The 21,156-nt window shown below is 38.5% G+C and overlaps 1 protein-coding gene across 2 annotated transcripts in view; it reads left to right on the forward strand.

The window, feature by feature from the left end:
- Positions 1-6,768, forward strand: part of QRSL1 (glutaminyl-tRNA amidotransferase subunit QRSL1) — a 33,001-nt gene extending 26,233 nt beyond the window's left edge. For both annotated transcript variants that reach the window (XM_040474290.1, XM_040474291.1), the window contains 2 exons: positions 898-1,103; positions 3,887-6,768. In XM_040474290.1, coding sequence (XP_040330224.1) covers positions 898-1,103; positions 3,887-4,107 — 427 coding nt within the window. In that variant the 3' untranslated portion in view covers positions 4,108-6,768. The remainder of the gene's footprint in view (positions 1-897; positions 1,104-3,886) is intronic.
- Positions 6,769-21,156: the final 14,388 nt, after the last annotated feature.

The following is a 21,156-nucleotide window of genomic DNA, read 5'->3' on the forward strand; positions in this document are numbered from 1 at the left end:
CCTGAGCCAAAGTCGCATGCTCAACTGACTGAGCCACCCAGGTGCCCCTATAGGATTCTTATAGCACATTTTTGTCTTTATTGTATTTGGTCCCCAGTAAGACTGGAGTAGTTGTATACATTTTTACAGGTGAGAAAACTGAAGTTTAAAAATGGTACTTTTGCCAGCCTTTCTAATTCACTTCAGGAGGATCTAAAGAGAGTGCTTTATTTTTCCCTTTCTTTGCATGATTGACTAATATTCACTTTTGTAGCTGGCTAATTCTTAATCTTTTCAGTAGAGTAAGCATCTTTTCATGAATTTCAGATTCCCCTTCTGGGGGGTGTTCCTATCCATAAAATACAGAATTGCAGACACTCCAGTTTATCTTTCCAGAGCCTGTCTCCTTGTGTCTAATTATGATGGCATATTAGAATTTTGAAAAATTTCAAATTCTTATAATACTGAGTTATCATTATACTACAGGTGAAATAAGACATTTTAATGAAGGTAAAATTCAAATAAGCCTCCAAAGACCTAAGTTCTGGTCTTTCCTTTACCACCACCAATCCATGTAATCTTTGGAAAAGTCATTTGACTGCTATGCACTTGATTTTTTTTTTTTTCACCTGAAAATAAATGTTCTGGTTTAAGGATGTCCATGGAAGTGTTAATATTTTGTGATTAGATGTGTAGAATTGTATCTAGCAGTGAATTCTGATTAAGCTCCTGATACAGATTTTTAGAATAACAGCACACTTGAACAAAAATCATTTTTGTGTGTTGTTAGGGATCTCAGCGGTGCCTGCTTATAAAGGTCAAGAATCCAGTCACTGTTTAACGAGCCTTATACATGAAAATTGATTCAAAGAAATAACAAAAAAAATCCTTAAAATATCATCTATTCTTTTTCCACAGAAACTATGCAAATTATTTCATCAAAGCACAGAAAGTGAGACGGCTCATTGCTAATGATTTTGTGAATGTTTTTAACTCTGGAGTGGATGTCTTGCTGACCCCCACCACCTTGAGTGAGGCGGTGCCATACCTGGAGTTCATTAAAGAGGACAACAGGACGCGAAGCGCCCAGGATGATATTTTTACACAGGCTGTAAATATGGCAGGTGAGGATCCTTTAGGAATGTTCTGGTTTTCTTTAAGTTTTTAGACTGGCATCTGGTCTTTAACTTAGACTCTAACTACATTGTTCTCTGAAGGCAATAGCTTATCCTTCTGGAATGTTTAGGGGTGCATGTGTGTGTGTATGTGTGTGGTGTGTGTAATGTTTAGGCATGCATGCACTTGCACCCACCATGCACATGCATATTCAGAATCAGTCCCCTTAATAGCATAATTTTAACTTTACTTTGGAAATTTTCAAACCTGCGGAAAAGTTGAAAGAATGGTCTAATGAGTACCCATATGTCCTTTGCCTGGATTCATTCATTTTGCCTCATTTAATTTCTCCTTCCTCTCTTTCTCTCTGTACACACACACACACACACTTTTTTTTTAGCTGAATAATTTGAAAGAAAGTTTCAACATCATGATACTTCACCCCTAAATACTTTAGCATAAATCTTCTAAAAATACAAACATTCTCCTGCATAACCACAATTTCGTTATCATATCTAGGAAAACTAACATGAACATAATAATATTCGAAACAGTCCATATTTACATTTTCTCAATTGTACCAAAAATGTCTTTTATAAAATTGTTTTTCCCCTGATATATTACATTTGCTTATCTAGCAAATGTAATCTAAAACAATCTAGAACAATCCCCTAGTTCTCTATGTTTTTGGTGGTTTTTTTTGTTTTGTTTTGTTTTTTAGGGCTACATCAGACAGTGTTATAATTTTTGTTTTAGTCATCAAACATAATGTAGAAAACTCAAGAAAAGGAAAGCCTGTTCTATTTCCCCATACTTTTATCTACTATGTTCATTTCTCACTGGCATATAGAGTCTTTATTTTATCATATCCTTTTTGTTTAAATTCCTTTAGCTCTTCTAGGGTACATCTGCTGGCAACTAATTCTCTTCACTTTCTAAGAATGTCTTGGTTTCCTTTCATGTTTAAAGGTTATGTTCACTGGATATAGGATTTGGGGTTGACATTTCTTTAGCACTTAAAAAATGTTATGCTACTTTCTTGTCTGCATAGTTTCTGATAAGAAATCCCCCACCTTCTAAATTTTTTTTTTAATTGACATTGACTTTTTTTGAAGAGTCTAGTGCACTTGCCCTATAGTATGTCCCATCCATAATCTGGTTTTGTCAGATTGCTTCCTCATGATTGGGTTGAGTCAAACAACTGTTGCAGAAATACTATATACTCTTCATGTCAGGAAACAGTTCATGTCAGTTTGTTCCACATTTAGAGACTTTAAGTTGATCCCTTGGTTAAGGAGAAAATTGCCACATGTTTTCCTTGTAAAGGTACATTGTTCCTTTTATCAATTATAACCAATTGGGGAGCTGATACTTTGAGATTGTGTGAACATCCTATTCCCCAACAATCTTTTTTTTTTTTTTTAAAGTTTATTTATTTTGAGAGAGAGAGCGAGCAAACATGAGCAGGGGAGGGGCAGAGAGAGAGAGAATCCCAAGCAGGCTCCATGCACGGAGCCCCATGGGGGCCTCAATCTCACGAACCACTCATGACCTGAGCCAAAATTAAGAGTCAGCACTTAACCAACTGAGCCACCCAGGTGCCCCAATAATGTTGAACCCAGTTTTAGATCTGTTGATGATCCTTGCCTAAATTATTTCTTAGAGAATTACAAAATGTTGATTTTTCTGTTTCTATATATTAGCTGGCAGTCTTCTCTAAAGAATAGCTTTCCCTTTTTTTCAATTCAATGTATTGTAAACAGTTACTGTCATTATTGGTTTTGATGTTCAAATTGTCCCAAATTTGGCCAACAAGAGCCCTTTCAAGTTGCATATATCCCTTAGACCTATCCCCATTAATTTCTAAAAACTTCCTTATTTTATGGCATAACAAGATATCCCAGGATCTTTTACTTTCTCTGCCCCAAACCTGGAATTAAAACTACCCTGAGCTACCATTTTTCATATAACAAATTGGCCAAAATTCAAAAGTTCAACAACATACTCGATCGGTAAGGCTGTCAGGGAAAAAGCATTTTGCCAATGGGAGTTCAAAATAATACAACTTTTTTGGAGGGGAATTTGGCAATGTCTAATTACATATGCATTTATCACTTGATGAAACAATCCCTTTTCATCTGAGAAACTTTCAAGAATACTAAAAAGCATGTACACAAGGTAATTCACCGGGGCATGGCATGAAATAGCTGAATACTGAAAACAACCCAGATACCCAATCATTGAAGATAGGTGAATAAATTATGGCACAAACCACATAATGGAATGCTATGCAGCTATAAAAAGGAATGAAGGAAGTCTTTGTGACCTGATACACAGTGATTTCCAAGATACACACACACACACACACACACACTCACACACACGTATATACATATATATATATATATATTTTTTTTTTTTTTTTAATGTGTATTTTTGAGAGAGAGAGAGCACATGTGTGTGAGCAGGGGAAGGGCAGAGAGAGAGGGGGACTGAAGATCCAAAGCCAGCTCTGCATTGACAGCAGAGAACCTGATGTGGGGCTCAAACTCACAAACCAGAAGATCATGACCCAAGCTGAAGTCAGATGCTTAACCAACTGAGCCACTCAGGCGCCCCTCTGAGATATATTGTTAAGTGAGCAAAGGAAGGTACAGAAGTACATATATCATACAATTTTTGTTATTTTTTTAACCTCATCTGTCTTGTCCCTACGAGCACTGGGAAGCAGAAGTCTCCACTTCTTACGATGAAGAATTAATCAATTCGTGGGTTTCCTTGTTTTCTTCAGGATTGCCAGCGGTGAGTGTCCCTGTGGCGCTCTCAAACCAAGGGCTACCAGTAGGACTACAGTTTATCGGACGTGCATTTTGTGACCAGCAGCTTCTTACAGTTGCCAAGTGGTTTGAAAAACAAGTACAGTTTCCTGTTATTCAACTTCAAGAGCTAATGGATGATTGCTCATCAGTCTTTGAAATTGAAAAGTTAGCTTCTGTTTCTCTAAAACAGTAGTGATACATACAGCATACAAATTAAAATAACTTGAAAATTTTGTAGTCTAGAGAAGTCAGATGATCTTGCTAAATTCCTATAATTTGGTTCATTGTCAACACAGTCATTCCTTGGACTCACTTCTTAAAATTCTTGTGATATAGTTAATTAATTATAAATCATCTGTCAGCATTTATTAAGTGTCCACTAAGTGTAAAGTACAGGATTTCTACATTAACACAAGATACATGTTCCTGAAAAATGATGCATTCTGAAAAAATGTTCATTAATAAGAACAGAGCTTAGAGTAAAAGTAAGCTTAGGGATAAACCTCTCAAAACTTGTACATCTTTGTAACCAAAGTGCTGATAAAAACTGTGTAATTTGTACCTCCAGAGACAACCTGAACAGCCAGGCAGACAGGTAGTTGAACATGTGGTGGAGGCTGTCCCAGGAGATGTTAAAAATGCATAAAAACAATAAAATGGGAGTATTTGCTTCTGAATTCTGAACAAAGGAGGTACAAGAGGAGCTCTGAGCACTGGAGGAAGTGCAACCTGCTGGGGCCCAGAGTCATGCAGGACTGGGGGCATGCCTCTCTGGGGAAAACCACAGGTGCAGACACTCTTTATTTCTCTAAAAATAGAGCTGCAATGACTGAGAACTTTCTCCTTTTTTGCTGAAGGTGAAAATTTTACTTCTGCTCTCCCAGAACCCCATGCCAAGGAACCAGAACAACTCCACGTTGTACTGACTTCATTTTTCTATTTAACCAATCACAAATGAACTCATTGGTGTCACAGAAATATTTGTTGTAACCTTGAGAGACCATCTTGGACTTGAAACTTGGTCGTGGATCATGACTTTAGTGGGAAACTTTCAAGATACACAAGAAATACCCAATATGAAAAACTTGTGGATAATTTGGTGAGGATGCCAAAGAGAGGAGGCCCATAGCCTCCTCCTTTACCCCAGATTCTCTGTTCCTTATGGTTTCCTTGCCCTCCTGGCTTTCTTTACAGGTGTTCTCTATTTTGAGTCCCTTGAACCCAAAGAGACATTAATGAGAATCTGTATTCAAAAATTGGGAAAATATTTATGAAAATCATAGATTTACCTGATATAGTTTCATCATTGGATTTGTCTTTGCCAGAACACCATTGTCATCTCGTGTTGATCAGGTCTTCTAATTTGTCATTTGTATGTTACTATACATATATGTCAGAAGCTGAATTATTTTTTAATAAATTCACTTTGTTTAGTAAGGAAGAAATCTTTTCTAAATATGAATTATATGAGGGGGAAATGTAAGTGGCAGAACTTTCTGCAGAGTCACTGGAGTGTTGGCATGGTAGAAAGTTAACCTGCCTGTTACCTTTTCATTAATAGTTTTCTCTCCTCTCAGGATCCTTCCATGTCCAAATACTCAATTGGACAAACTTTATATAAAAGCCTTCGGTGCCAGGCCCACTAGTTTTCTTACAAACCTTGACTCTGAATCCCTGAAAGAGGAAGAAATTCATGAGAAAGAACTGCATTATTTTATAAGAGGGAAATCCATCTTAGCTGAAGGAGCTAATATGATGTAAAAAGCAAGCAAATAATAAATCCTTGCCCTAGTCTTTTTTCAATGTGTGTATAATTTGAAATAACTTTTTTTTCCAAAGAATATTTATACAGTTTCTCCTATTCCTATCTCTCTTATTCATGTATCTCTGCTTGAGCTGCACTAATGATGTGAATCCTGAAATAAGGAAGTGAAACGTTGAGTGTTCTCACATAATTATACCCAACTAGCATGAAATAATACCTAATTTGTTTTTCTTTCTCCTCCATCTTTACCCTAAATCTAGGAGATCTCATTTTACCAAATCACTGTCTGGGAATTTAAGTGGGAAATGGTTTCTGTATCCCAGCTAATTAAACCCTGAAATTGTTAGCAGCAAAGCAATTCTGAAAGGCAGAGGTGGCTACAAGTGTACGATGAGTTCCCTGATCAAACACAGCAAAACAAAGAACAGTTAGATTCAACAACAGAAGCATCGCTAGAGTGAAAAAATGTGATGAGATCACAAAACCTGGCACCCCAACGCCACCAAGAGCCCAGGGAGCAAGTGGGAAAGTCACATTCCCAAGAAAATCACTTGAAACCAGGGAGGCAGAATGTTCTCTTTGGCCACTTGCTACCAGGTCATCAGGAACACAGAGGACCTTGAGCCAGCTAGAAAGGAGCATGGTTTGGAAGAGGAGCTTCTAAGAATGACAAAAAAGAAAAAAGGAATGGTGACTCCCAGTAGGAAATCACCTGTACCTTCTAATGGGGAGAAGAAATACCGTGAGGATTTTAGACTGAAGGACAGTGAAGAGAGCTGGTATAGCTCAGGGATCCTGCAGACTGTGTCATACCCTGTTCCAGTCAAGGACAGGAGCAAGCTAATGGAATTTCCACCATAACTTTCATTCATTAACTACTTTTAACTCCCTCTCTTTCCGCAAACATCTGATTATCTATACCGAGGCTAAATAGGTACTGACTGTGCAAGCCTAGGCTAAAATTTGTTCATTGTGGTAAGAAGCGCCAGAGAACAGTTTAAAGCAGGTTTTCCTCAGTTATTTCATAACTCAAGCAGCATGTACACTAAAACATAAACCTGAAAATTTAATAAAGTCAAATAACATGAGGAAAAACCCAGCCAACATTAAATAAAAGTAATTATTGGAGGATCTCAGTAGGTTATTTTTTTCATTTCTTTTTCTTCACACCTCAGTGGGATATAAATCCAAGAGGATTTTAGGCAATTTATTAAAAACATTATTACAATGGCATAAAAGTAAATAGTTGAGGAAATAAGTATGACGAAAGTAACGAAAAAGAATAAAACCAGGAATAAAATCAAAGTTCTCCTCAAGATACTTACACAGATGCTTAAAGGTATATAGTATGACATAGTGGGGAATTTTCCTGTAGGCTACCTAATGGATAAGGCCACCGATTTAAAAATCAAATAAACTTGGGTTTGAACCCTGTTATTGCCATTTACAAGATGTGTAACCTGTATCCTGACTTGTAAAATAGAGATGATATTTACTCCAAGGGATGTTTGGAAGGATTAAATTTAAATGACGCATGATGCCTTGATAGACTAAGCACTCAATAATTTGTAGCTATAAGTAAATGCATACAATTAGGAATTTAAGTCATTTTCTTACACAGTTAACCCTTGAACAACACAGGTTTGAACTGCATGGGTCCACTTACATGTGAATTTTTTTTTTGTAGAAATACAATACAGCTCTGTACTGTACAGTGTATTTTCTATTCCTTGTGATTTTCTTAATAAAATTTTGTCTAGCTTCATTGTTAAGAATATAGTATATAGTGCATATAACATTAAAAAAATACATGTTAACTTTATGTTATCAGTAAGGCTGTAAGTAGTTAAGTTTTGAGGGAGTCAAAAGTTACACATGGGGTCAGTGCCCGATGCCCCACATTGTGCAAGGGTCAACTGTAGATACTATCAATACATGTAGATAATACCAACACATCAATGCATGCATGGTAAACTAATGGCACGTGACCAAACAACAATTTGCTGAAAACTTGTACTAGAGACCAGTTCTATAGCTCCCTGATGATCTGGCTCCCCTAAGGATGGACTTTAAAATATCAGGAAGAACCCATGGCCTGCATATTTTTAAAGCAATTTCCATGAGCTTTTTTTTTTTTTTTTTTGATAGAGAATTGGCCAACAACGTTCAAAGAACTGAAGGTCTTCAAAAGGCCCCTGTGCTCTGCCAATCAAATGAAGAACAGTACCAACATACTCTTTTCTTTTTAATGTTTATTGGTTTTTGAGAGAGAGAGGGAGAGAAAAGTGGGTGAGGGGCAGAGAGGGAGAGAGAATCCCAAGCAGGTCCTCCTGCCCCCCACTGTCATTGCAGAGCCCGACTCTGGGCTTGAACCCACGAACCATGAGATCATGACCTGAGCCAAAATCAGGAGTTGGACACTTAACTGACTGAGCCACCCAGGCTCCCAGAAAAGCTCTATTGTTAAAAGAATATGTTGCAGGGTCAGTCAGTTAAGAGTCCAACTCTTGATTTCGGCTTAGGTCATGATCTCAGGGTTTGTGAGTTCGAGCCCAAGCAGAGCCAGCTTGGGATTCTCTCTCTTCCCCTCTCTTTGTCCCTGCCCCCCTCACGCTTTCTCTGTCTCTCTCAAAATAAGCAAACAAAAAACAATGAAGTCTCTCAAAAATATGGCTGTTACATATTCCCGTTGGGGAGCAGGGAATGCTTCTGACAGAGCCACGGTCTTCCTACTAAAACTCTGTTCCATTTCAATATATAGATACAGATAAGTGAGGCCCCAAATTGCTACATCTTCACTGCAATTATTTTAAAATGGGAAAAATTTAAGGTTGATGTTGCCAACGGCCTGCTAGTATAGCCATCAGGGGGAAAAAAGTTAATGAAGTACCCATGGGGCATGTAATGATAAGTGTTTTCCAAGATAAATATTTTGCAAAATGGACCTGCAAAATAACATGATAGAACTGGTGTAAGATATCTGACAAGATGGTAACTGACGACTTTAGCACAGTTTATTTAGCAGGACGAGTTGTCTATAGAAGCCAAACATAGTACAGAAGCCTTATTTTTCTGATTTCTGTGATTTACATGTGTGTGTAAATCATCCCCAACCGGTTTCAGATCATTAGAATATAAACTAAAAGGAAGTGAGGCTAGAATGTGGGAGTTTTAAGACTTACACTAACCAAGTCTAATACAGTATTCTATCAGAACCATTTTATAGCCTGCATATAAAAGTAGAGCATCAAATTACATGCAAATTATTTTCTTAGCTATACCAGTCTGTTTCTCCATGGAAATGGCAGGTAATTGGTGCAGAATTAAGGTGGTGCTAATGGGAAAAGAAGTGAAATGCCATAAAATGAAAATTAGAATGTAAGGCTTGCCTGGATTAGAGGGTATGAGAGAAAGGAGGGAAAGAAACGTGATTTTTATCCTGAGAAATGCCCACGACTAGAAGAAATGCTGTCACTCTTATTAAAAACAAGGGAAGGAAGAATGACCTGTGGGGGCTGAAGATTAATTCCACAACCAAGTGGAAATACCTAACAGTGGGAAGAGAGACAAGTAAAATGGAGTTTGGGGAGTCACTATATTAAATAGTGACCTCTTTATATCGGGTCTCTTCTTCCCCCATGTTTTATTATGAAAACTTTCAAATATAAAAGCAAACACCCACACATCCACCACCTAGATTCTACCATTGACATTTTACTATATTTCCTTTGTCATGTGTCCATCCTGCTATTCTCTCTATTCATCCATTAATCTACCTTATTTTTAAAATGTATATCTCAAATTGCATTTTGCCCCGAATACTTAAGCATACCTAACATTAACTTGAGTTCAGTATTTGTTTATTGGTTTTTTTATTTATTTTTTTTAACGTTTATTTTTGAGACAGAGACAGAGCATGAAGGGGGGGGAGGGGTTCAGAGAGAGAGGGAGACACAGAATCGGAAGCAGGCTCCAGGCTCTGAGCCATCAGCCCCGAGCCCGACGCGGGGCTCGATCTCACGGACTGTGAGATCGTGACTTGAGCTGAATTTGGACGCTTAACCGACTGAGCCACCCAGGCGCCCCTGTTTATTGGTTTTTTAAATGTAAAACTCTACAATGACATGCACAAATCTTAAGTGTAGATGCCCTGACTTTTGAAAAATGCATACACCTGCGTAACCCAATCCCCATCTACATATAGACCCTTATTGTCACCTCAGAAAATTATGACTTTACTTAGTCCCTGCCCCCACCCCTCCAGAGGCAATTGTTCTTCAGATTTTTTTTTTCCCCAACACAACCTAGTTTTGTTTATTCTAGAATTTCATATGAATGTAATCTGCCATGGGTTACTTAAAAGATTATTAGGAGAATGCAAGATCTCAGCTTTTGAATTTGATTTGAACTGATTTTAGGAGGTTTTCATTTTTAAGTTACAAAGGTAATGTATGTTCTCCGTGGTGATGGCGAGAGAGAAAACAGAAAAAGACACAAAAAGAGTAAAAAATCACTTGTTATCTACACCATCAGGATGTATGTATATGTAAATACAGATGTAGATATATGCATTTTATTAATACAATTGGTGTCATATTTCACATGGCTGTGCCACCATCACCACTAGGTTCCAGAACTGTTTCATCAATCCCACACCCATAAGTAGTCACATCCCATTCCATTCTCTCCCTAGCTCCTGGCAACCACTAATTTTCTGTCTCTATGGATTTGTCTTTTGTAGACATTTTGTATCAATGGAATCGTACTATATGTGACCTTTTGTGTGAGGCTTCTTTTATTTAACATAATGTTTTCAAGGTTTATGTGTGTTGAAACATGTATCACTATCATTGCTTTTTATGGCTGAATAATATGCCATGTGTAAAAACATATTACATTTTGTCTATTCATCAGTTGGATGGACACTTGAACTGTTTCCATTTTGGGGGATGAATGTTGCTATAAACATTCATGTATGAGTATTTGTGTGAATGTGTTTTCATTTTGCTTGAATATATACCTAAGTGTAGAATTGATGGGTCATATGGTAACTCTGTATGTAAGTTTGAGGAACTGCCCAACTGTTTTCCAAAGTGGCTGCATCATTTTACATTCCCACCAGCAATGTACAAGTGTTCCAATTTCTCTATGCCTTTGTCAACACTTGTTATTGTCTATCTTTTTTTATCATAGTCAACCCAGTGAGTGTGAACTGGTATCTCTCTGTAGTTTTGATTTGCATTTCTCTGATGACTAATGACATTGAGTATCTTTACTGGACAATTTCATATACAGTGAAACCTTGGTTTGCGAGCATAATTCATTCCAGAAACATGTTTGTAATCCAAAGCACTTGGATATCAAGGCAAATTTCAAGAACCATTGGTTCATTTGTGATCATGTGACATTCGGCATCACATACTACTTGTATTGAAAGCCATCGCTCATTTATCAAGTTAAAATTTATTAGAAATGGTTGCTCGTCTTGTGGAACACTCACAGAACAAGTTACTCACAATCCAAGGTTTTACTATATATATTTTACTTTGTTTGCAAAAGTCTGTTCCTATCTTTTGCTCATTCTAAAATTAGGTTGTCCTTTTATTGCTGAATTTGAGGGTTTTTTTTAAACATATTTTTGATAGAAATCCCTTATCAGACATATGACTTGTGAAAAACTTTTCCCATTCTGTGAGTTGTCTTTTCATGTTCTTGATGGTTTTCTTAGAAGCGGTGAAGTTTTTTATTTTGATGAAGTCTAATTTATCAATTTTTGCTTTTGTGGCTTTTGCCTTTGGTGTCATATGTCAAATGTATCTGTAATATATTTTAGTAAATGGTATGAAGAAGGCATCTAACTTTTAAAAATATACCAATTAACTCAGTACCTGTCCACACTATTACTATAGTCTACTGCCTCTATATAATTAGGTCTGATTTAGCCTCATTGTCAAAGCTTTGTTAGTTTCTCTTAAGGCAACCCCCAACATAGCCTGAGTTCAAAAAAAATAGTGATACCTACAGTTTTGCTTCTGCCCACCTTTGTATAGGCAGGTGTCTCACACTCTAAGGCATTTATTAAATATTTGTTGAATTGAACCTAATTGAGTTGAAGCGAATTGAATTAGAAAACAGTTTTAGGAAAGAGAAGTATCAACAATCATGGAATAGCCAACACTGTGACCCAGCACTGTTCACCTTGTTTTTCCATTTCTGCTGAGGTCATCTCTGCTCTTGCCAAAACTGCTCTTCAACACATTTTCTGTTGTTGTTTTTTTTAAGTTTTTATTTTAATTCTAGTTAGCTAACATACAGTACAATACTAGCTTCAGGTACACAACCCAGCGAGTCAATACCTTTTCAATACAATTGTGGTAATCATTAATGTTGTGTGCCAAATATTTCCAGTTCTCTCTACTCTCAGACCCTCCTGTGGTTAAGTGCGAACACATGCCTAGTTTCAGTAAATGCACTGTGACTGGAAGTACCATGTGTCTGGGACAGAGTTTGTCACTTGGTACCCTCCAGAGTTCTCTTTTGTCTCCAGCAATGTCCAAAATGGTGGCTGCTCTATCAGCCTGAGTCCCTGAATGACTAAAGTTAGTAGAGGTCCTCTGTCAACCCAGTGGACGGGTAGCATGAGCAAAAAATAAAAACCTTTTAAGACTTTTGTTGTTTTAAGCCATTGAAATTTGGGGTAGAAAGCTAATGAAGCATAGCAGCCTATTTCAGTATATACCAGTCACTGACGTATTGTTAGTGCACTGGTCTTTTTTGAATGGGAGCTGAAGGAAGAGCTTCAGGTAGTGCATGAAGCAATTGGGCCTGAAGTGCTCTCACATTTTGTGTCCTCATTCACTCTTCTCAGATGCATAACAACTTCAGCTACATCTTAGGGTAAGTTGAGTGTTCTAGGACCACCTGGGTGGCTCAGTTGGTTGATTGTCCACCTTCAGCTCAGGTCACAATCTCGTGGTTCATGGGTTCAAGCCCCACGTTGGGCTCTGTGCTGACAGCTCAGAGCCTGGAGCCTGCTTCAGATTCTCTGCCTCCCTCTCTCTCTGCCCCTCCCCGGCTCGTTCTTTCTGTCTCTCTGTCTCTCTGTCTCCCCCTGCCCCCCCAAAACAAACAAACATTTCTAAAAAAGGAAGCTGAGTGTTCTAGAACTGTGCCACTGTGCCAAAAATGAGATGCCTGTTAAATTAGCATTTCCATAAAAAGTAAAAGAAACATTTATATAAGTTACATTAGGTAATAATTTACAGAGGAAAAAAACTAGTTCCCAGGAAAGGCAAAACCTTCCACACCGCCCAGAAAGATCACTATAAAGAAATGTAAGATTAACTCACCAAATTTGATACATATTTACCATTTTTCAATCTATTCCACGGCCTTTTGTGCTTCTATTTAGTGGACGTTTACAAAACTCTTGACACTGATGTTGTGCTCATTCTCTAAATGATTAAACAGTGAGGCCTCAGCAAAATATAAATTGGTATAAACTGTGAGCAATTAGTATAAACAAAATGGGTGTATATAATTTGATAAAGTGATCATTTGGCAAATTGCCGTCTTGACTTAGACCTTTACAATAGTGGAGATTTTATCATCATAATACAGGTAACGTTTGGGGGAGAGAAGGAAGTACCATTATGTATCAAAGAGTGTCAACACCCATTTTTGGTTTGTTTTGTTTTTTGTTTGACAGTGAGTGATTAATTACAATTTCAACATTTCTAGAAGAAACAATTTAGTCGAGAGTTTCCAAGGGCATTTAAACTTATCCCACTGGCTCTGTATGGGACATAAAACACTTGGTATTAGAGCGCTTCCACTAGGAAAGGATTATACATTTTGAGGCTTAATGAACTGCCACTGTGAAAGAATTACTAGCAAAGAAACTAGGACTACTATAGAATTAACTTTGGAATCAGTCTAACAGCTAAATTGTATTATTACCATTACAGGCAGGCAACTTAAACATTAGTGGAAAGTAACATTTTAACTTTTATCATGTGTTATTTTTATGAAAGCCCTCACACTTTCCAAACATAAATGAAGTTTCAAAATATGCTTGATCAGTATGTTGTATAAATATGTGCGCAAATGCCTGTAACCATATCTAAAGAGTAAACATTTTTAATAAGTCAAAAGAAAAACAATATTAAAATATGTATAGATAAGTTACTGTCTTCTCAGTCTGAAATTCATATCTCCTCTTCCGTCTTTTTAAATTATAGTTGACACACAATGTTACATTAGTTTCAGGTGTCCACCACAGCAATTCAGGAAGTTTATATGTTATGCTCTGCTCACAAGTGTAGCTACTGTCTGTCACCATATAACACTATTACAATAGCATTGACTCTATTCCCTGTGTCGTAGCTTTCAACCCCATGACTTATTCATTTCATAACTAAAAGCCTATATCTCCTACTGTCATTCATTCATTTTGCGTGTTCCCCCATTCCCCTCTTCTTGTAGGCATCAGTTTGTTCTCTGTACTTATGGGTCTGTTCTGCTTTTTCTTTGCTTGTGTTTTAGATTCCACATAAAGTGAAATCACATGGTATTTGTCTTTATCTACCTGATTCATTTCACTTAGCATAATACCTTCTAAGTCCATCCATGTTGTTGTGAATGGCAAGATCTCATTCTTTTTTATGGCCAAGTAATATCCCCGTGTGTGTGTGTGTGTGTGTGTGTGTGTGTGTGTATGTGTGTGTGTGTGTGTCTATGCACCGTATCTTCTTTATCCATTCATTTATGGATGGACACTTAGGTTGCTTCCATATCTTGGCTATTGTAAACAATGCTGCAATAAACAGAGGTGCATATATCTTTTCGAATTAGTGTTTTCTTTTTCTTTATGTAAATACCCAGTAGTGGAATTACTGAATCGTACAATATTTCTAGTTTTAATTTTTTGAGGAACCTCCACACTGTTTTCCACTGTGGCTGAACCAATTTACGTTCCCATCAAAAGAGTATGAGGCTTCCTTTTTCTCCACATTCCCCCCAACACCTGTTACTTCTTGTCATATTCTAACAGATGTGAGGTGATCCCTCAGTGTGGTTTTGATTTGCATTAGTGAAGATGAGTGATGTTGAGCATCTTTTCATGTGTATGTTTGCCATCTATATGTCTTCTTTGGATCCTCTTCTACCTTTTGTCTGATTAATTCCAGCTAATTCTTTAAGACTTGGCCTCAGCATGCTCTTTCCAAAAGTCTTCCATTGCTCATGCCTGTGCACACACACATAAACACATGCACACTTAAGGCACTTTCATGTCATTGCACTGGCCAAAAATCTTGTAGATCTCTATTATAGGTTTTATTATACTGTATTATACTTCTCTATGAGATATTCCTATCACCATACTACAAATTCTTGAAGACAACGAATACGTCTTAATTATTTTGTATTCTCCAGTATCTAACATTTAGAAGACAACTAAAGTTTGCTGAATTAATTGATACCATGAAGTTGTCAGTGTACCACTGTTTCCTTTAAACTAAAAGATGGAGTGCCTGGGTGGCTCAGTCAAGTAAATATCCAACTCTTGGTTTTGGCTCAGTCATGATCTCACGGTTCGTGGGTTCGAGCATCTGCTGACAGCACAGAGCCCGACTGGGATTCTCTCCCTCTGTCTTTCTCTGTCTCTGTCTCTGTCTCTCTCTCTCTCTCTCTCTCTCTCTCTCTCTGCCTCTCCCCTGCTCACACTTGTGCTTGGTCTCTTTCTCAAGATAACTGGAAGGAAAGAGGTAAAATTATCACTTTCAGATTACATACTTGCATTCTTGGAAAACCCAAGAGAATCAACCAAGAAATTATTCTAAATAATAGAATAACTGAGTGCAGCCAACATGGGAAACAATATGGAGGTTCATCATAAAATTGAAAATAGAAATACTATACAACCCAGTAATCCCACTACTGGGTATTTACCCAAAGAAAATGAAAACACTAATTTGAAAAGATATATGCACCCCTATGTTTATTGCAGCATTATTTACAATAGCCAAGATATGGAAGCAACCCGTGTCTATCGATGGATGAATGGATAAAGATGTAGTACATATATACAATGGAATATTACGCAGCCATAAAAAGGATGAAATCTTGCCCTTTTCTGCAACATAGATGGACTGAGAAGGTGTTATGCTAAGTGAAATAGAGAAAGACAAATACCATATGGCTTCACTTATATGTGGAATCTAAAAAAACAAAATGAGTACAGCAATAAACAAAGAACAGAAACAGACCCATAAATACAGAGAGTGGATTGTTGCCGGAGGGGAGGGGGTCAGGAGAATGGGTGGAGGGAAGCGGAAGATACAGGCTTCCAGTTATGAAATGAATAAGCCACAGGATGAAAGGTACAATGTAGGGAATACAGTCAGTGGTATTGCAATAGCATTCTATGGTGACAGACCATGGCCACACTTATGGTGAGCAGGATATAACATATAAACTTGGTGAACTATTATATCATACATCTGAAACTAATGTAATCGTGTGTTAACTATACTTCAATCACAAAAAGAAGAACAGAAGAATTAAGGAAGGTGGCTGGGTACAGAATTAATGTTCAGAAATCAGTCATGTTTCTATATACAAATAAGAACCTGTTAGAACCACACTGTCCAACACAGTAGCCACTAGTCACATGTAACTAAGTTTTAATTAAAATCAAAAAAAAATTTAAATTGGCTTTTTAGTGACATTAGCCATGCTCCAAGTCTTCAATAGTCACTTGAAGCTTTGGGGGAAATAGACAATCTGGAACTATTTTCCATAGGCCACATGAAAAATAAACAAGAAATAAAGGTCACAAAAACTCTGAAAAAAAATATAAGAGGAACAGCCCTAGAGTGATATACATAAAACAGAAGAGAAACTCCAGAAACTTACTCAAACACCTATAAAATGTTTGTATGTGATAAAGGAAGCATTTCAAATCAATTGTAAACATGAATTATTCAGCAAATTGTGTTAGGACTTGATAACCACCTAGAAAAAAACAAATTTGTATTCCTACTTCACCCCTTACTCCAAAATAAATTCCAAGTGTAGTAAAAATGTAAACATAAAAGAAAACTATATTATGGCATTGCTCATAATAGCAAAATACCAGAAACAACCTGATTAAATACATTATAGTATGTACTCAATTTAATACTATTTAACCATTTGAAAAGAAAATCTGCAGCTCTATTATGTTTTCAAAAAAAAATTTTTTTATGTTTATTTTTATTTTTGATTTGGAGAGACAGAGTGCAAGTGGGAGAGGGGCAGAGAGAGTGGGAGACACAGAATCCGAAGCAGGCTTCAGGCTCTGAGCTGTCAGCACAGAGCCGGATGTGGGGCTCGAACTCATGAACTGCAAGATCATGACCTTAGCCGAAGTTGGCGCTTATCCGACTGAGCCACCCAGGCACCCCTATTATGTTTTGATGTGGACTGCAGAGAGAGTGTGTGTGTAAAAAGTATGTAGTAAGCTACCATTTGTGTAGCATCTATGTATAGACTTATGTGTGTAGAGAGCATCTCTGGGAGGGGAACACAAGAAAATTGGTTTCCTCTGGACAGGCAAACTGGGAGCTCAGGACAGGGGTAAGAAGAGACTTTGTTTTCACTGATGCCTCTTTTGAACTACTGAATTTTGCACAATATATATGAATTAACTATTTTAAAAATAAATCAAATAATTATAAAAACCCAAACCTAAGATGTATAAAAGTATTGCATCTCCCCTATGTAGCTTCCACCCTTGTCCTAAATTTATTTCAATTTTTTATGTAAGAGCTGCAAAAGGTCTGTGGGCAGTGATTTTAGGCTTCAGTGCAGGAACTCTTGTCTAGAAGGTTAAAATTCAGTAAGCTGTTCCATAAGCGTTTAGTAAGCAATGAGGACCTATCAATGCACTCAGTAGGTACTTGTTCAGATGGAATTTCTATTATTTAAAGAAGACTTTTTATAAAGGGGGAGCACAGGGGCGCCTGGGTGGCTCAGTCGGTTAGGCGTCTGACTTCAGCTCAGGTCATGATCTTATGGCTTGTGAGTTTGAGCCCCGCGTTGGGCCCTGTGCTGACAGCTCAGAGCCTGGAGCCTGCTTTGGGTTCTGTGTCTCCCTCTCTCTCTGCCCTCCCGCGCTCATGCTCTGTCTCTCTCTCAAAAATAAACAAAGATAAAAATTTTTTTATGGGCCCAGCACGCTTCTGCTGTGCAACTCTGCTCTCCAGATAAAAATTGTTTGAAATAAATAAATAATAAATAGAGAGAGCACTTTAAATTATAGCAAAAGTGAAGAGCCAAAGTAGTCTGCAGTCATTCCACCATGTAAAAATACAAATGGGCTAAATGATGAGAAGCGGAATGAGTTCAGAGTATCCTAAATAAAACCATGCTTTATAGAGTGGAGCTACAATCTTCCAACGCCCTCCCCAGCACTCTGGCACGGATGCCACTGTATGCAACTACCACTGTACCTCCTACCCTCCTCCACCTACCCAAACACTTCTGTCTCGCTCTAAAGTGTCGACACTTACACCCAGCAATCTTTAACACAAATGATACATCATTTGCCGCTAGGAATGGAATTGTCTAATCCCACCATTTGCTGTCTGACAGTTCAGACAGTTCAGATCTTTCAAAAGACAGAGTGAATTTTTCTGGGTATTGACATGATGTTCTTCGAGCCCGAAGAAATTATTCTAGAACAAGTTTATCTGTCGAAGACTACCCTAGAAAACCACAGGCAGAAAAAAAATCAGCCGTAGAACATAGTTTATCATTTAACAATTTCTTTTTATCGGCAGTTTTTTTTTTAATTTTTTTTAACGTTTATTTATTTTTGGGACAGAGAGAGACAGAGCATGAACGGGCGAGGGGCAGAGAGAGAGGGAGACACAGAATCGGAAACAGGCTCCAGGCTCTGAGCCATCAGCCCAGAGCCCGACGCGGGGCTCGAACTCCCGGACCGAGAGATCGTGACCTGGCTGAAGTCGGACGCTTAACCGACTGCGCCATCCAGGCGCCCCTCGGCAGTTGTTTTAAAATTCAAGACAATCAATTGAAACTAAGTAAATCTATTTATAATTAAATTTATTGTCCAATACTTATATACAGATTTCATTGGTAAAACAAAGCCCCTCTGAGCCTCAATTACCTCACCCATTAAGTGGGGACAAGAATATCTACTCTACTAACACTGGATGATTACTGCAAGAACTAAAGATGTAAAAGTAATCTGAAAAATGTCAAACAATTTTTCAGGGCACCTGGGTGGCTCAGTTGGTTATGGTCTGACTCTTGGTTTCAGCTCAGGTCATGATCTCACAGTTTGTGAGATTGAGCCCTGCATCGGACTCTGAATGGAGCCTGCTTGAAATTCTCTCTCTCCCTCTCTCTCTGCCCCTCCCCTATTCATGCTCTCTCTCTCTCTCAAAATAAACAAACATTAAAAAAAAAAAAAGGAAAGATGTCAAACAACTTTAAATTGCCCATTATCTTTCTTTGTTAAGAGGTGACCAGGGGCACCTGGGTGGCTCAGTCAGTTAGGCGTCCGACTTCAGCTCGGGTCATGATCTCATGGTTTGTGGTGGGTTCAAGCCCTGCATCAGGCTCGTGCTGGCAGCTCGGAGCCTGGAGCCCGCTTCAGATTCTGTGTGTGTGTCTCTCTCTCTGTCTCTGCCCCTCCTCAACTTGCGGTCTGTCTCTCTCAAAAATAAACGTTTAAAAAAAATTTTTAAGAAAGAAGAAAGAGGTGACCAATCCTTTCCAAATATATCAGATTTAATCTGTTCTGTCTTCACTGCTACTAAGTTTGCCCAGTGTCTACCTCTGAATTGGTGATTTAGTTTTCTGTCCAGCAAAATGAAAATCTAAAGATTAGACACAAAAAGGCCTTTATCATTAGAAAAATATTGAAAATTTTTTTAGAAATATACCATTACCTATCCTGGTGGGTAGACAGCACAGCATCTTTAACAAGAGAAGATGGAAATACCTGAGTAAATTAGGCAACTTGTGCAAGCCTATTTCATAGATTTTTTTTGTCTTATTTTTTAAATAAAATTTGAGGTCTAATCTGTTGGCCTCCTACAATGCAAAGAGAGGATTTTCTCTTTTGCATTCCTCAATCTCACACATACACAAAACCACACGCGTTCCTTTTCTCAATTATAGCACAATTTTTAGTTACATCAAAAGTGATATAACTTCACGTGATTACCAGACAGCTGCAGAAGTTGCTGTGGTGAGACACCTTCTTCAGGATGGAAGGATTTAGCCCCCAGCTGCTGGAAGTGCTATTCGCAGACACCTTTCCACTGGCAGCCTGCTTTGGAAGTGGTTCAACTTCTGAGAGTTGCCTTACAACCCCTTCCCTGAGCAGCTGTCGTTGAATGACTGTTCAACATGGTGGCAAAAGGCCCTCCCTGCAGCTTGGGACAATTCTCAAGGGCCAGCCCAGCTTTAGAGCTCCCTACGGGGTCTTTGTCACGGCCAGATTCTCCCTCTGTGCAATCCTGCTTCCTCTCTTTTCTTCCTTCCCACAGGTATGGATCCCAAAAGTTCTCCCCCATAAGGCTTCTGCCTGCCAATCTCTGTTTCAGGGTCACCTTCTGAGGAACCAAACCTGCCACAGTTGATACCAGAAATGGTCTGAGAAAGCAGATGCCAAGAGGAGATTCTGGAGAGGGGTCACCTGCCATCTGGTTGGCAGAGCCCCATTGTTGGTGGGAGGGGGGGCCCACACAGCACAAGGTAACAATGCAGCTGTTCACCGTTCACTGGTGGTGGCAAATGTACCAGCTCGTGCGCTGTATCGGGCATTTGAGCAACATGGCAAAAACAGCAACTAAAAGGACAATAAAGGTGGCCATTACTAAATTCAGACCATGCTTTGGAGAAAGATAATGAGAGAGAGTGACTGATGGACTTTAAAAAGTGTGAGAGCGTGAAAGCAAAAAGGCCTCCTTGGTAGCATATAAAGAATCTCTCTTCTGCAGCAGAGAAAGCCAAGGACCAAGCTCAGGATTTAATTACAGGGTAGCAGATCTCCAAAACAGTTAAGTTCTCAGACTCGGCAGGTGTGCTATGCCAAGGTCAGGGACCTGGTTGAGAAAGGACAGTAGGATGGGGACATCTGCTTTGAAAAAGCTGCAGAACTGGTCCATCCCTCCCCATCACGGGCAAGTACTCCCTCTTCTTGAAGACAACACAAGAAGACCATTCCCGTAAGAAACAGCATGCACCCCCCTCAGATCTGCCCCAATGTTTTTAGCTGGCCACTAGGCCAATAACTAGCTTGAAGTCAAAACATAACTCAGCTTGAGGAGGAAAGCAGCTACACACAAAGGAGTGGCGGGACTGAGCCAACAGGAATCGGCAGGAGCTAGGAGAAAATCCGTGGGATAGCACTCAGGGGGTGTTGAATCAAAGCAGGCAATACATTACATTGGATAAGAA

Source organism: Herpailurus yagouaroundi, unplaced genomic scaffold, assembly GCF_014898765.1.
Source record: "Herpailurus yagouaroundi ecotype Mexico unplaced genomic scaffold, PumYag 139, whole genome shotgun sequence".
Taxonomy (NCBI): domain Eukaryota; kingdom Metazoa; phylum Chordata; class Mammalia; order Carnivora; family Felidae; genus Herpailurus; species Herpailurus yagouaroundi.